General features: G+C 43.4%; 1 protein-coding gene across 3 annotated transcripts in view; it reads right to left on the minus strand.

Moving 5' to 3' along the window:
• Positions 1-3,240: 3,240 nt before the first annotated feature.
• The window catches only part of LOC124279722 (fibroblast growth factor receptor 3-like), a 29,924-nt gene continuing 18,900 nt past the window's right edge, over positions 3,241-14,264 (minus strand). For 2 of the 3 annotated variants that reach the window (XM_046715584.1, XM_046715583.1), the window contains exons 2-8: positions 10,236-10,410; positions 9,654-9,808; positions 8,642-8,765; positions 8,252-8,418; positions 7,888-8,026; positions 5,492-5,851; positions 3,241-4,054 (exon numbers count right to left, since the gene is read on the minus strand). In XM_046715584.1, the coding sequence (XP_046571540.1) occupies positions 4,011-4,054; positions 5,492-5,851; positions 7,888-8,026; positions 8,252-8,418; positions 8,642-8,765; positions 9,654-9,808; positions 10,236-10,350 (1,104 nt within the window). In that variant the 5' untranslated portion in view covers positions 10,351-10,410 and the 3' untranslated portion in view covers positions 3,241-4,010. The remainder of the gene's footprint in view (positions 4,055-5,491; positions 5,852-7,887; positions 8,027-8,251; positions 8,419-8,641; positions 8,766-9,653; positions 9,809-10,235; positions 10,411-14,264) is intronic. The other variant, XM_046715585.1, reaches the window with a different exon arrangement.

Consider the following 14,264-nt stretch of genomic DNA (forward strand, 5'->3'; position numbering starts at 1 on the left):
GCTAAACGCCTAATACTACTACTATATCCCTGCTTCGCGCTAAACGCCTAATACTACTAGTATATCCCCTGCTTCGCGCTAAACGCCTAATACTACTAGCATATCCCTGCTTCGCGCTAAACGCCTAATACTAATAGTATATCCCTGCTTCGCGCTAAACGCCTAATACTACTAGTATATCCCTGCTTCGCGCTAAACGCCTAATACTACTAGTATATCCCTGCTTCGCGCTAAACGCCTAATACTACTAGTATACCCCTGCTTAACGCCTAATACTACTAGTATATCCCCTGCTTCGCGCTAAACGCCTAATACTACTAGTATATCCCTGCTTCGCGCTAAACGCCTAATACTACTAGTATATCCCCTGCTTCGCGCTAAACGCCTAATACTACTAGTATATCCCCTGCTTCGCGCTAAACGCCTAATACTACTAGTATACCCCTGCTTCGCGCTTAACGCCTAATACTACTAGTATATCCCTGCTTCGCGCTAAACGCCTAATACTACTAGTATATCCCCTGCTTCGCGCTAAACGCCTAATACTACTAGTATATCCCTGCTTCGCGCTAAACGCCTAATACTACTAGTATATCCCTGCTTCGCGCTAAACGCCTAATACTACTAGTATATCCCTGCTTCGCGCTAAACGCCTAATACTTCTAGTGTATCCCCTGCTTCGCGCTAAACGCCAAATACTACTAGTGTATCCCCTGCTTCGCGCTAAACGCCTAATACTACTACTACTATATCCCTGCTTCGCGCTAAACGCCTAATACTACTAGCATATCCCTGCTTCGCGCTAAACGCCTAATACTAATAGTATATCCCTGCTTCGCGCTAAACGCCTAATACTACTAGTATATCCTATGCTTCGCGCTAAACGCCTAATACTACTAGTATATCCCCTGCTTCGCGCTAAACGCCTAATACTACTAGTATATCCCTGCTTCGCGCTAAACGCCTAATACTTCTAGTGTATCCCTGCTTCGCGCTAAACGCCAAATACTACTAGTGTATCCCTGCTTCGCGCTAAACGCCTAATACTACTACTATATCCCTGCTTCGCGCTAAACGCCTAATACTACTAGTATATCCCCTGCTTCGCGCTAAACGCCTAATACTACTAGCATATCCCTGCTTCGCGCTAAACGCCTAATACTAATAGTATATCCCTGCTTCGCGCTAAACGCCTAATACTACTAGTATATCCCTGCTTCGCGCTAAACGCCTAATACTACTAGTATATCCCTGCTTCGCGCTAAACGCCTAATACTACTAGTATACCCCCTGCTTCGCGCTTAACGCCTAATACTACTAGTATATCCCCTGCTTCGCGCTAAACGCCTAATACTACTAGTATATCCTATGCTTCGCGCTAAACGCCTAATACTACTTGTATATCCCCTGCTTCGCGCTAAACGCCTAATACTACTAGTATATCCCCTGCTTCGCGCTAAACGCCTAATACTACTAGTATACCCCTGCTTCGCGCTTAACGCCTAATACTACTAGTATATCCCCTGCTTCGCGCTAAACGCCTAATACTACTAGTATATCCCCTGCTTCGCGCTAAACGCCTAATACTACTAGTATATCCCTGCTTCGCGCTAAACGCCTAATACTACTAGTATATCCCTGCTTCGCGCTAAACGCCTAATACTACTAGTATACCCCCTGCTTCGCGCTTAACGCCTAATACTACTAGTATATCCCCTGCTTCGCGCTAAACGCCTAATACTACTAGTATATCCTATGCTTCGCGCTAAACGCCTAATACTACTAGTATATCCCCTGCTTCGCGCTAAACGCCTAATACTACTAGTATATCCCCTGCTTCGCGCTAAACGCCTAATACTTCTAGTGTATCCCCTGCTTCGCGCTAAACGCCAAATACTACTAGTGTATCCCCTGCTTCGCGCTAAACGCCTAATACTACTACTATATCCCCTGCTTCGCGCTAAACGCCTAATACTACTAGCATATCCCTGCTTCGCGCTAAACGCCTAATACTAATAGTATATCCCTGCTTCGCGCTAAACGCCTAATACTACTAGTATATCCTATGCTTCGCGCTAAACGCCTAATACTACTAGTATATCCCCTGCTTCGCGCTAAACGCCTAATACTACTAGTATATCCCTGCTTCGCGCTAAACGCCTAATACTTCTAGTGTATCCCCTTCGCGCGCTAAACGCCAAATACTACTAGTGTATCCCTGCTTGCGCTAAACGCCTAATACTACTACTATATCCCTGCTTCGCGCTAAACGCCTAATACTACTAGTATATCCCCTGCTTCGCGCTAAACGCCTAATACTACTAGCATATCCCTGCTGCGCTAAACGCCTAATACTAATAGTATATCCCTGCTTCGCGCTAAACGCCTAATACTACTAGTATATCCCTGCTTCGCGCTAAACGCCTAATACTACTAGTATATCCCCTGCTTCGCGCTAAACGCCTAATACTACTAGTATATCCCCTGCTTCGCGCTTAACGCCTAATACTACTAGTATATCCCCTGCTTCGCGCTAAACGCCTAATACTACTAGTATATCCTATGCTTCGCGCTAAACGCCTAATACTACTAGTATATCCCCTGCTTCGCTAAACGCCTAATACTACTAGTATATCCCCTGCTTCGCGCTAAACCCCTAATACTACTAGTATATCCCTGCTTCGCGCTAAACGCCTAATACTACTAGTATATCCCTGCTTCGCGCTAAACGCCTAATACTACTATCCCTGCTTCGCGCTACGTATACTCCCTGCTTCGCGCTAAACGCCTAATACTACTAGTATATCCCCTGCTTCGCGCTAAACGCCTAATACTACTAGTATACCCCTGCTTCGCGCTAAACGCCTAATGCTACTACTACTATTAGATCCCCCTGCTAAACGCCTAAACTACCTATATACTACTAGTAAACGCCTAATACTACTAGTATATCCCCTGCTTCGTGCTAAACGCCTAATACTACTAGTATATCCCCTGCTTCGCGCTAAACGCCTAATACTACTAGTATATCCCCTGCTTCGCACTAAACGCCTAATACTACTAGTATATCCCTGCTTCGCGCTAAACGCGCGGCGGGGGATAATAAAAACAAACAAAACATTACCCGTGGAAACGTTACCAATAATCGGCTTACATGTGATTCCCAAACGTGGGGTTAGGAGTCCAACTAAAGCCTTTCATTATGTAATACAATTTGTAGTTCAAATGATAAATAAAAAAAAGTAGAAGGGATCTTTATTATACAGTGTCAACTCTACAGGTGTCGAGGCCTATTGCGTGGAATTACATTTTTGTTCTAGGTTCAAACGGAAACGTGGCCAGAGAAGGGTAAAAGTATGTATGACCGTATATGTAGCTTGGTTGACATACATCACGGCTTACGGGGAACTGTCTGTCGTATACTTTCTATGTTGAAAGCTGTTTGTCGTCGAAGGCGATTATCAGAATATGATTCAACCGTTATGTAAGGCAATGGACAAGCTTAACATGTTACATAATATTGTATTGATAAATTTACTGTCCGTTTGACCCGTCCCAGCACTTGGGTCAGCTGTGGCGATTCATCACTGTTGATACATAACACATAGGCACGTGTCCCAAGTCACTTACTTTCATATGAAGTCAACAGAACCACTGTCCATAATCATGATTAATAAAAAAATATCACTATTAGGAAAAATGTGACACAACATCGGCATAAAAATGGACAACAGAGGAGCGTTTTGCATGTCGGGCGTTAATTCCCGCCAGGCTACGCTCCAACCCCAGGTAAATCACGTGCCGTCATGCAGAGCAGCAGATCCACTGACCAAGCCCTTGAGTGACCGACTGGGCACATATAGCAGCAGACCACATGAGCAATGGGGTCATCCTGTAGTTATTCTGCCTATTCCTGACTGCGTTGACTGGAACAGACGCATCGGGATGACGTCTACAAAGACGTGGTGTTCCAGGCAATGTCAGCAGCAGCCTTGACGGTCGTCAGTGCGTCACGGTGTTCTGGCAGTTGGCTCATCCGTTGCGCCCATTTCGGCTACAACGAGAAAAATAGTTTCGAATAATCGGGACATATATGAAGTAATGGGTTGTCGACAAATAACAAACAGTGTCCTGCTCCAATACGTAACGTTCAATATGAAACTTACAGTCTAGATCAGCTTGAAGCATTACGACATTGCAACAAAATTAAACTGTAAGTTTGTAACCGCAGTCTGTGAAACTATCAGCTTGTTGCAGAATCAATCTGTGAAACTATCAGTCTTTAACACAATCAATCTGTGAAACTATCAGTCTTTAACACAATCAGTCTATGATATTATCAGTCTTTAACACAATCAGTCTGTGATACCTTCAGTCTTTAACACAATCAATCTGTGAAAGTATCAGTCTTTAACACAATCAGTCTGTGAAAGTATCAGTCTTTAACACAATCAATCTGTGAAACTATCAGTCCTTAACACAATCAGTCTGTTAAAGTATCAGTCTTTAACACAATCAGTCTGTGAAAGTATCAGTCTTTAACACAATCAGTCTGTGAAAGTATCAGTCTATAACACAGTCAATCTGTGAAACTATCAGTCTATAACACAATCAGTCTATGATATTATCAGTCTTTAACACAATCAGTCTGTGATACCTTCAGTCTGTAACACAATCAGTCTGTGATACCTTCAGTCTGTAACACAATCAGTCTGTGATACCTTCAGTCTGTAACACAATCAGTCTGTGATACCTTCAGTCTGTGATACGTTCAGTCTTTAACACAATCAATCTGTGAAACTATCAGTCTATAACACAATCAGTCTATGATATTATCAGTCTTTAACACAATCAGTCTGTGATACCTTCAGTCTGTAACACAATCAGTCTGTGATACCTTCAGTCTGTAACACAATCAGTCTGTGATACCTTCAGTCTGTAACACAATCAGTCTGTGATACCTTCAGTCTGTAACACAATCAGTCTGTGATACCTTCAGTCTGTGATACGTTCAGTCTTTAACACAATCAGTCTGTGATACGTTCAGTCTATAACACAATCAGTCTGTGATACGTACAGTCTTTAACACAATCAGTCTGTGATACGTTCAGTCTTTAACACAATCAGTCTGTGATACGTTCAGTCTATAACACAATCAGTCTATGATACGTTCAGTCTATAACACAATCAGTCTATGGTACGTTCAGTCTGTAACACAATCAGTCTATGATACGTTCAGTCTCTGACATGATCAGTCTGGGCCCTGATCCATAGGCGGATCCAGAGGGGGGCAGGGACAGTCTGTAGCACAATCAGTCCAACACTATCATATTGTAGTACTGCCAGTCTGTAGCACAATCGCTCTGTAACAGAATCAGTCTGTCGTACTACCTGTCTGCAGCGCAGTCCATCAGTCTGTAATCAGCTTGCAGCACTGACGCTATATGTTACATAGGAGTGAAGACCACCATTACAACTAGGTGTTACTTACATGGAGCCCATCCCCACCCACCTTCAACACTACAGCTTCGGCACACACACCCTCCCAGCGTGGTGAAGAATCCGTTCATTGTACCCCCTGAGGGACAGTCCAGGGACACCACGCGGAGGCTTTGCACCTGTCCTACACAACACTTGCATGTCTGGTTGATGTGGGGTGTGGGGGTAGAGGCTGTGGACGACATGTTGGTAGCCGCCAGGACGAGGAGGGGGGTAAACTCGCTGCGGCCGCACGATCCCATGCAGTAGGTGATCTTGACGGGTTGTGATGTCTTGCAACCATACACGCTGTCATATAGGTACTCCTTGCGAATGTGCAACGCGCACTTTGGTTCAAATGGTAATTCCTCGCCTGCAAGGGTAAGGGGAAGGGTTTGTGTGTCAGTGATGTACTTATATACCACTGACTTTCTGGTGTCACTTATATGGACACACAAGTCTACCCTGATTTAGGATTACACGGGATTTCTACTTCTGACCATCAGTGAGATCACAACTGTAAACTTCGTGGTCAAGCTGGCATCTCACGATGTAACAGAAACACTGTTAAAAGCAGTGTTCGATATAGCCACTGGCCCGCAAGCCCGTGGCTAGTAAAAATCCAGTCGGGCCAGTAAATCGCCACAGTCACTGGCCCGACTGGCGAGTGACTTTTCATGGGGTCATTTGTAAATGTATCACTCTCGCCGACTTATTAAGTTAATACACTTTTAAATCATGCAAGATTATGGCCTGATAAAAATGTTCATCATATAAGCAGCTTAATGATGAAACCCATGTCTACATTCAAATTTCGGGCTTGTGAATAATTTTGTGGGCTAGTAACTTTCACGCATAGCTAGGTCGAATGCCTAGCAAATTTTGGAAACTATTTCGCACACTGGTTAAAAGCGACATTAAACTAAACTTACTCACTGGAGAATGTATCATACAAGCACTGTAATACGTCATAATGTATATAGTAGCGTCCCTTGGGCGGGGTATGATTCATTGATCGTGGGTTCGAATCTGACATTTGCACTAGTTATGATCCACGGTTTGTCTGTACCATACGTGCCTCCTCGGTTTCATGGTGAAAGAGGAACAATGTCTGTACTACTTGGGACTTGGTTGATGAGGATACATCTCAAAACAGTATGAAATAGAACTTACTCTCTGGAATCAATGAATACATATCCCTTTCTGAAGAAATGATTATTCAAAGAGTCCATACACTCACACATGGTACATAACACAACTAACATAACCAATGGCACTCAAAAAACATATTTCAAACACACATAAAACAAGGTCTGTTTAACAATTTACCAACAATGACGTAATTTATCGCCTTTATGATCACATCTGCTTCAATCCACAATTGTTATTTGCGCCACCTACGTTTAACTCCGAACTGATTGTGCCTCGACAACAGGCTGATATATAGGTAACCTGGGTACCACCAACCTCCATCGACAGCCCTGATAACCTGGGTACCACCAACCCCTACTGACAGCCCTGATAACCACCAACCCCTACTGACAGCCCTGATAACCACCAACCCCTACTGGCAGCCCTGATAACCTGGGTACCACCAACCCCTACTGACAGCCCTGATAACCTGGGTACCACCAACCCCTACTGACAGCCCTGATAATCTGGGTACCACCAACCCTACTGACAGCCCTGATAACCCGGGTACCACCAACCCCTACTGACAGCCCTGATAACCTGGGTACCACCAACCCCTACTGACAGCCCTGATAACCTGGGGAACCACCAACCCCTACTGACAGCCCTGATAATCTGGGTACCACCAACCCCTACTGACAGCCCTGATAACCTGGGTACCACCAACCCCTACTGACAGCCCTGATAATCTGGGTACCACCAACCCTACTGACAGCCCTGATAACCTGGGTACCACCAACCCCTACTGACAGCCCTGATAACCTGGGTACCACCAACCCCTACTGACAGCCCTGATAACCTGGGGAACCACCAACCCCTACTGACAGCCCTGATAATCTGGGTACCACCAACCCCTCCTGACAGCCCTGATAATCTGGGTACCACCAACCCCTACTGACAGCCCTGATAACCTGGGTACCACCAACCCCTACTGACAGCCCTGATAACCTGGGTACCACCAACCCCTACTGACAGCCCTGATAACCTGGGTACCACCAACCCCTACTGACAGCCCTAATAAACTCAGGCTGCACCCACAAGACAATGGAATCGGGAAGATATATCCATGGGCCCCTCCATATGCCTCAAATCCACAAAGCTGCATGGTAATGTATAAAGTTATGTCTTGGGAATAATGTCCGGTACTGTGTAACTATGTGTGTGACGACTGACAAGGCTGGAATCCGTGTGTATTCAACTTCTGTTTGGGTAACGCACCTTCTCGTATAACATCTAGTTTAGCTGTGAGCTGGCGACTGGACATCTTATTTTTGATGGTACACGTGTATAAGCCGATGTCATCCTTGGTCACTCGGTCAAGCACGAACATCTCGGCACGTCTACTGGCACTAGGTTTCTGAAATATGGAACTTTGATTTCCAAAATGACCTTTCATTTGAGAATATTGCTTAGGTCTAGTTATTGATAATGATATCAAGATAAGCTCATAACACAAAGGTTGCAGTCAATATCCACGATTGCTTAGTTACAAGATCGACAGTGGTGCTTGTTTACATGATCGACACTGGTGCTTGTTTCTACAGTCGAGCCTGTTGCTAATCGTGTGCAATGTAAAGGGTACCTGCAGGATGTCCACCCGAGGACTGTTCCCCTTCTTCCGCGACCACTCTATAGTGGGCCTGGGGAAACTGTCCGTACTGCAGCCGAACACCACCGTGTCTCCTATCTTAGCGGTCTGGTTTCTGGGTCTTTCCTTGACAGTGATCTCAGACATATCGTGGGTCGACCCTGCAACATAAACACGACATATTCAAGTGCCACTGTATAGATGTTCACTATGTGGGGCAGCAACAACTATTGGAGAGATGGTTGTAATCCTAGAAGATTTGTAATACATGAGAGGTTATGGGTTTGAACTTATGTACTTATCATGTTTTTACCAGCTGTACTAGTTGACTATAATGGAGCAGATCCCTTGTGGCGAATGCAATATTCAATAAGAAGTGTTCACCTAATACCCTCAGCGTAAACGTCCCGTTGAGAGATCCGAGTGAGTTGTAGACGATGCACGTGTACTGTCCGGAGTCGGCCATCTGAAGCGAGTTGATGGTCAGGCGGAACGACCTGCGCCGGTACTGGAATACACAGTGCTTAATGGTACACACAGTTCAACACATGTGTTAATACATGTGTGTATATATGTGTTTGTATGCGCGTGTGTGAGCTTGTGTGTCTGCAGGTGTGTGCGTATGTGTGTATACCTGCGTGTATATGTGTCTATGTGGGCGTGAATGTGTGGGTTTGAGTGTGTTTCACAGTGCAGTTCTTGTCCTGCCATCGAGTGTTACAAATATCTTTGTCTTGTCTACAAAGCTAGGCCGCATGCAGTGATCTACCGTATCCTAACTAGTAATTCAGCCAGTATGTTGTTGATATGAATTGTAGCTAAATATTCAGCGTAACGGAACGCCAACGTAGGTGTCAGAGGAGTTGCCCAGTTTGAGACAAAGGTGCGATAACCCACAAATGTCATGTCTACCATAGTTACTTGGTAAAAGGGCGATAACCCACAATTCTCTGTTTGCAGAGATCATTACCCACATGTACACCGTCTTTACTTAGGGACCGTTCATAATGTATGGCTAGGGGTGGGTGGGGGTGGTGATGATGATGATGTTTATGGAGAAGCATGTACAATGTGAAATTTATGCACAAAGTAAGTGACCCCCCCCCCCTGCATGTCATGTACAAAGTCAATGACCCCCTCCTTCATTCCATATTTTTAAATCATAATATTTAAATATTCGTATGTACAAAATTGCTGATCCCCCCTAGAAACATGTGTACAAAATTGCTGACCCCCCCTACCTCCCCAGAACAAAATGGGTGAAACGGCCCCTTAGGAGAAAGGCCACAAGCAACACCTTCTCTACTGAAACTAACTGGATGTTATATCCACATGGTCTCGTCTTACAGGTCATAGCGTACATTGTGTGAAGTCAGTGGGACATACATTGACCAACCTTTTTGGACTTCTTGGTATTAAGAAGGTTGCCGTCTCTGTACCACCTATAGCGAGGTCTGGGATTAGCTCGCGCCTGACACTTTAACACCACCGTGGCCAGCTCTCGCTCCACAAGCACAGTCTCCTTCCTGCGACGTCGCCAGCGAGGGGGCCCTGGGTCGCCAAGATGTAGCAAATAAACAATGAACACTACTGCAAACGTACTTTTGAAAACCAAGTACAGGTGGATGTGCGTTTTACACTTATTATCATTCTTCCTGACAAATTACAAACAGCTCCGGCGACATGGAAATGGGCGTCCTTCCATTATGTGTGAGTTGTATTGGTCGAGGGGTTCGGCATCTTTATCAGTCTTCTAGCGACAACAGTCAAGTCATTAAACCTACTCCCTCTGATGACATCTGATGAAACAATTGGGCCACAAATATACCTGGGAGACAGTTTGGGTAATCACAAAGTTCATATTAACGTTGACGTAGCTCGTAATTACACATATAAATAGCAACTACAAAATGGTTAGATCCGGATTCAGGGTTAGCCGATTGTCTTAACCATGACCAGCAATATTTTGTTGTCTTACCAACTGGTGCCTTTTCACATTTCTTCCCGCCCTTTTTCTTCCTACATTTCCCGTCCGCACTTGCAACAAGCATCACCAGCAGGCAGAGCACCAGCAGTGCGGCCCTAAGGCGCATGCTCACACTTCGGGTCGCCCTTTAACCTTTGACATTAGGCTCGCTAGGTTGAACACGCAACTGAGAACACAATATTGTACACATGTTATATTCATGAACACGGCCGTTCGATTTAGCAATTCACAGAACGCACCAATAAATGCAGTGTGGTAAACAAGACAGTCCTGGACCAATGGTTTGAGAGAAGTCTTCAGTCTACTCACAGCTATCTCAGTCACAACAAAGTCAACGGAAACAGCAGCCAATTTTGGAAGCATAAGAGGGGTAGGCCGAATTAAGAGGCGCTGCATTGACAGTTGACGAACAGATTCAGCCACCCTTTCAATCTATGTCGTGAAAGGCGTCATTAAGACATATCGTAATTTAGGAAAGACCCAAGAAACCGAAGTCCTTCAGCATTTTCACATTCAAGGTTTATTTCCTTACATACACAAGTACACAAACATGCCCTCCAACAAACACTTGGTTTTGCACTTGTTGATATTCCTTGATATTGACACTTAACATAGATGTTGTTGGCATCTGTACATAGAGGAGCGTCCTTCATCAACGTGTCATGCATCACGAATGTGTGATCTGATGCTATCATCATCATCATCATCGTTATTTCTTAAAAACCCACGAACGGTAGTAAATGCAAATGAATACAATAAATACCAAGATAGCAAGGATGTACAAAATGACATCGACGTCATTTATAATAGACATAAAAAGATATATTATAACTAATTGAAAAAGCGTAAATGTTACTAATTAGACTTTTTTTTTATAGCTTTTTGGAAACAATATATTTTGCCTAGTTACGTAAAGTGTTTGTTTTTTGGGATTTGAGAAGGTTCACCATTTTTGAGAGATTCGGCCATTGTAGAAATTGATTTGGGATAAAAATGGATCTTTCGGAAATGAAGGTTTTCACATTTAAAAAATAATGGAACTCATCTGCAACTGCTGTGAGCTGCAGTGAGGGCAAAGTCGCTCTTCTCTGGGAACTCCACTCCAGCGGCCAATCTCAACCGGAAGGTTATGGTTAGATGTTCGGAATATCAAAAGTTGCTGTGATATAGCTTTAGGAAGGTGAACATATATTTCTAAATCAGGGGAGTGTTCGTAGCATCGATAATAAATGCCTTTTGAATAAACTGATCTTTAAGGATTCGTTCAGCATTTGAGACTAACCATGGAGTGGAATACCCAAGTGGATTGTTTAGAACATGACTTAGTCCAAGATTATTTTGGATATGCCTGATTGAATTGAGCCAGGGATAATCGTTACAATTGATATGAGGGTCCAATGTGATAAAATTATAAATTACTTGGGATAATTTTATTACATCATTTGGAAGATTCAAATTATGCCAGAACGCTATCATACGTTTGTATATATATATAACGGTTGTCTTCCAAGTTCGCCATATACCATAAAACATGGCTTAGAGTTTCAAAAACATAGGGGAATCCGTTCAATTAAGTCGAGATTTTCAAAACCCCATACCTCTGATCAATGACTTCCCGGTCAGTGCCAAAGTGTACCGGTGTTAGGCTGTTGCTGTTGCATCTATACATATATTTTATAACTGTCGTCTAAATAAAACATAAGTTTTCATTACACGACGTAAGAGAACAGGCTCAAAACCTACCAACTGAAGTTTCCAACGTCTCATACGTCTCCCTAATTTCGTGTCAAAGTTATGGCGGTTTAATCACTTGCATTTGGGAAAATACATGGTCAGTACAGTACAGTTTCCAATCATAAACTTCAAGGCTCCTACTGCCTCAATATGCATGTTGCGAGTGCTTCCGGTTTAATAAGCTGACTTGCTGCTTGGGAGAAAACGTCGCTAATGCAGTACAGCATCGAAACAGCAATCTCCATGCCCTAGCTACCTTAATGACGAAGTACACACGCAGTTTCAGGTTTAATAAAATCACTTGTGTTTGGGAACAAGTACTGCAGTGCATTTCTGAAACAGAAAAGATGACGCCCATAATTAGCGTTATAACAAAGGTACGATTATATAACATTCACTTGCATTTTGACAAATGGCCAATGTTGGATAACCTTCAAACCTTCAAAAGTTTTCTGTACTTCCGGTTAAATGACATTGACATTCAATTCAGCCGCAAACCGCTTAGAGATGATGCACATTATGTTTGATCAAATAGTCATCATGAATGGTCATGATAAAGTGTACATTGGGCATCTACTTCACACCGACTGACCTTGACCTTCAACATCATCCAGTCACGTGCGTAAGCATTACTTCTTACAAAATACGGTTGTTACAAACAAACAGTCTCCATACCATGCTAACACTTCCGGCTTGAAACAATTTAGAAGCCATCCATTGGTGACTGACCTTTCAATACCAAAACAGAAGCCAGAGGTACAGATACGCTGCGTATCTGCGTAAATTACGAAAATATTTATGTGAAAACTCAATTCCTATTAAACCTATTGCGTACAAGTACGCTTGAAGTTTTGTAAATACTCAATACATTTCATCTTAAATGCGTACACACAAAATGGTCAAATCTTAGCTTGTGTACCGGTGGATAGATAAAATAACTGAGGTATATTGAGAGATTCTATTTTTAAACACATGAACTTGCAGTCTTTCTTATCGTTTCTCATATTACAGATCAAATATATATAACCAACACGTAAACCAACATTTAAACTTCATATTTTTACAATTGATAGAAAATGGCAAAATACCCAATTGAGTTTGAGTGAGGTGGGTATAATTTATTTGGTTACTAAAAGAAAAATTAGGATACGCAATTGAGATGAACACAAGCAAGTACATAATTCAATCACCCAAAAAGTTATCTGTAGGTCTGGAAGCAATCATGACGTAGGATAGGACCTGGTGTTCATTATTCGGAGTCAGTCATAAGTGATTGGAAAATACCCACTAGATTTTACTAGATTAGTTTTATAGCAAGATCACAATGTTCTCGATCTAATACTGAAGTCACTCAAGTGATGTTACGATCGAACCCCTTAGGATTATGACTCCACATCTCACAGGGTGTGATCGATAAAACCCCATCGCGAGGGAGGTGATCGAATTCGAGCACACATCGCACCTTCCAAAGGAAATCCTGCTTAAATATATTAATACTGATGTGAATATTGAAATCCCAGCTGTATATTATCGTGTATATATCGTGATTAAATGTCACTTCTACACTTCTCGTGACGCGCTTACATGAATGTCAACTCTGATACTCCTCTCGTGCATGATTTGCCGATTGTACTCCACTCGTGACATCTACATGCATGATTTGCAGGTTGTACTCCACTCGTGACATCTACATGCATGATTTGCCGGTTGTACTCCACTCGTGACACCTACATGCATGATTTGCCGGTTGTACTCAACTCGTGACACCTACATGCATGATTTGCCGGTTGTACTCCACTCGTGACATCTACATGCATGATTTGCCGGTTGTACTCCACTCGTGACATCTACATGCATGATTTGCCGGTTGTACTCCACTCGTGACATCTACATGCATGATTTCCCGGTTGTACTCCACTCGTGACATCTACATGCATGATTTGCCGGTTGTACTCCACTCGTGACACCTACATGCATGATTTGCCGGTTGTACTCCGCTCGTGACATCTACATGCATGATTTGCCGGTTGTACTCCACTCGTGACATCTACATGCATGATTTGCCGGTTGTACTCCGCTCGTGACACCTACATGCATGATTTGCCGGTTGTACTCCACTCGTGACATCTACATGCATGATTTGCCGGTTGTACTCCACTCGTGACATCTACATGCATGATTTGCCGGTTGTACTCCACTCGTGACATCTACATGCATGATTTCCCGGTTGTACTCCACTCGTGACATCTACATGCATGATTTGGCGGTTGTACTCCACTCGTGACA

This window comes from Haliotis rubra, unplaced genomic scaffold (assembly GCF_003918875.1).
Source record: "Haliotis rubra isolate DU_JTF1 unplaced genomic scaffold, ASM391887v1 Scf255, whole genome shotgun sequence".
NCBI classification, from domain to species: Eukaryota; Metazoa; Mollusca; class Gastropoda; order Lepetellida; family Haliotidae; genus Haliotis; species Haliotis rubra.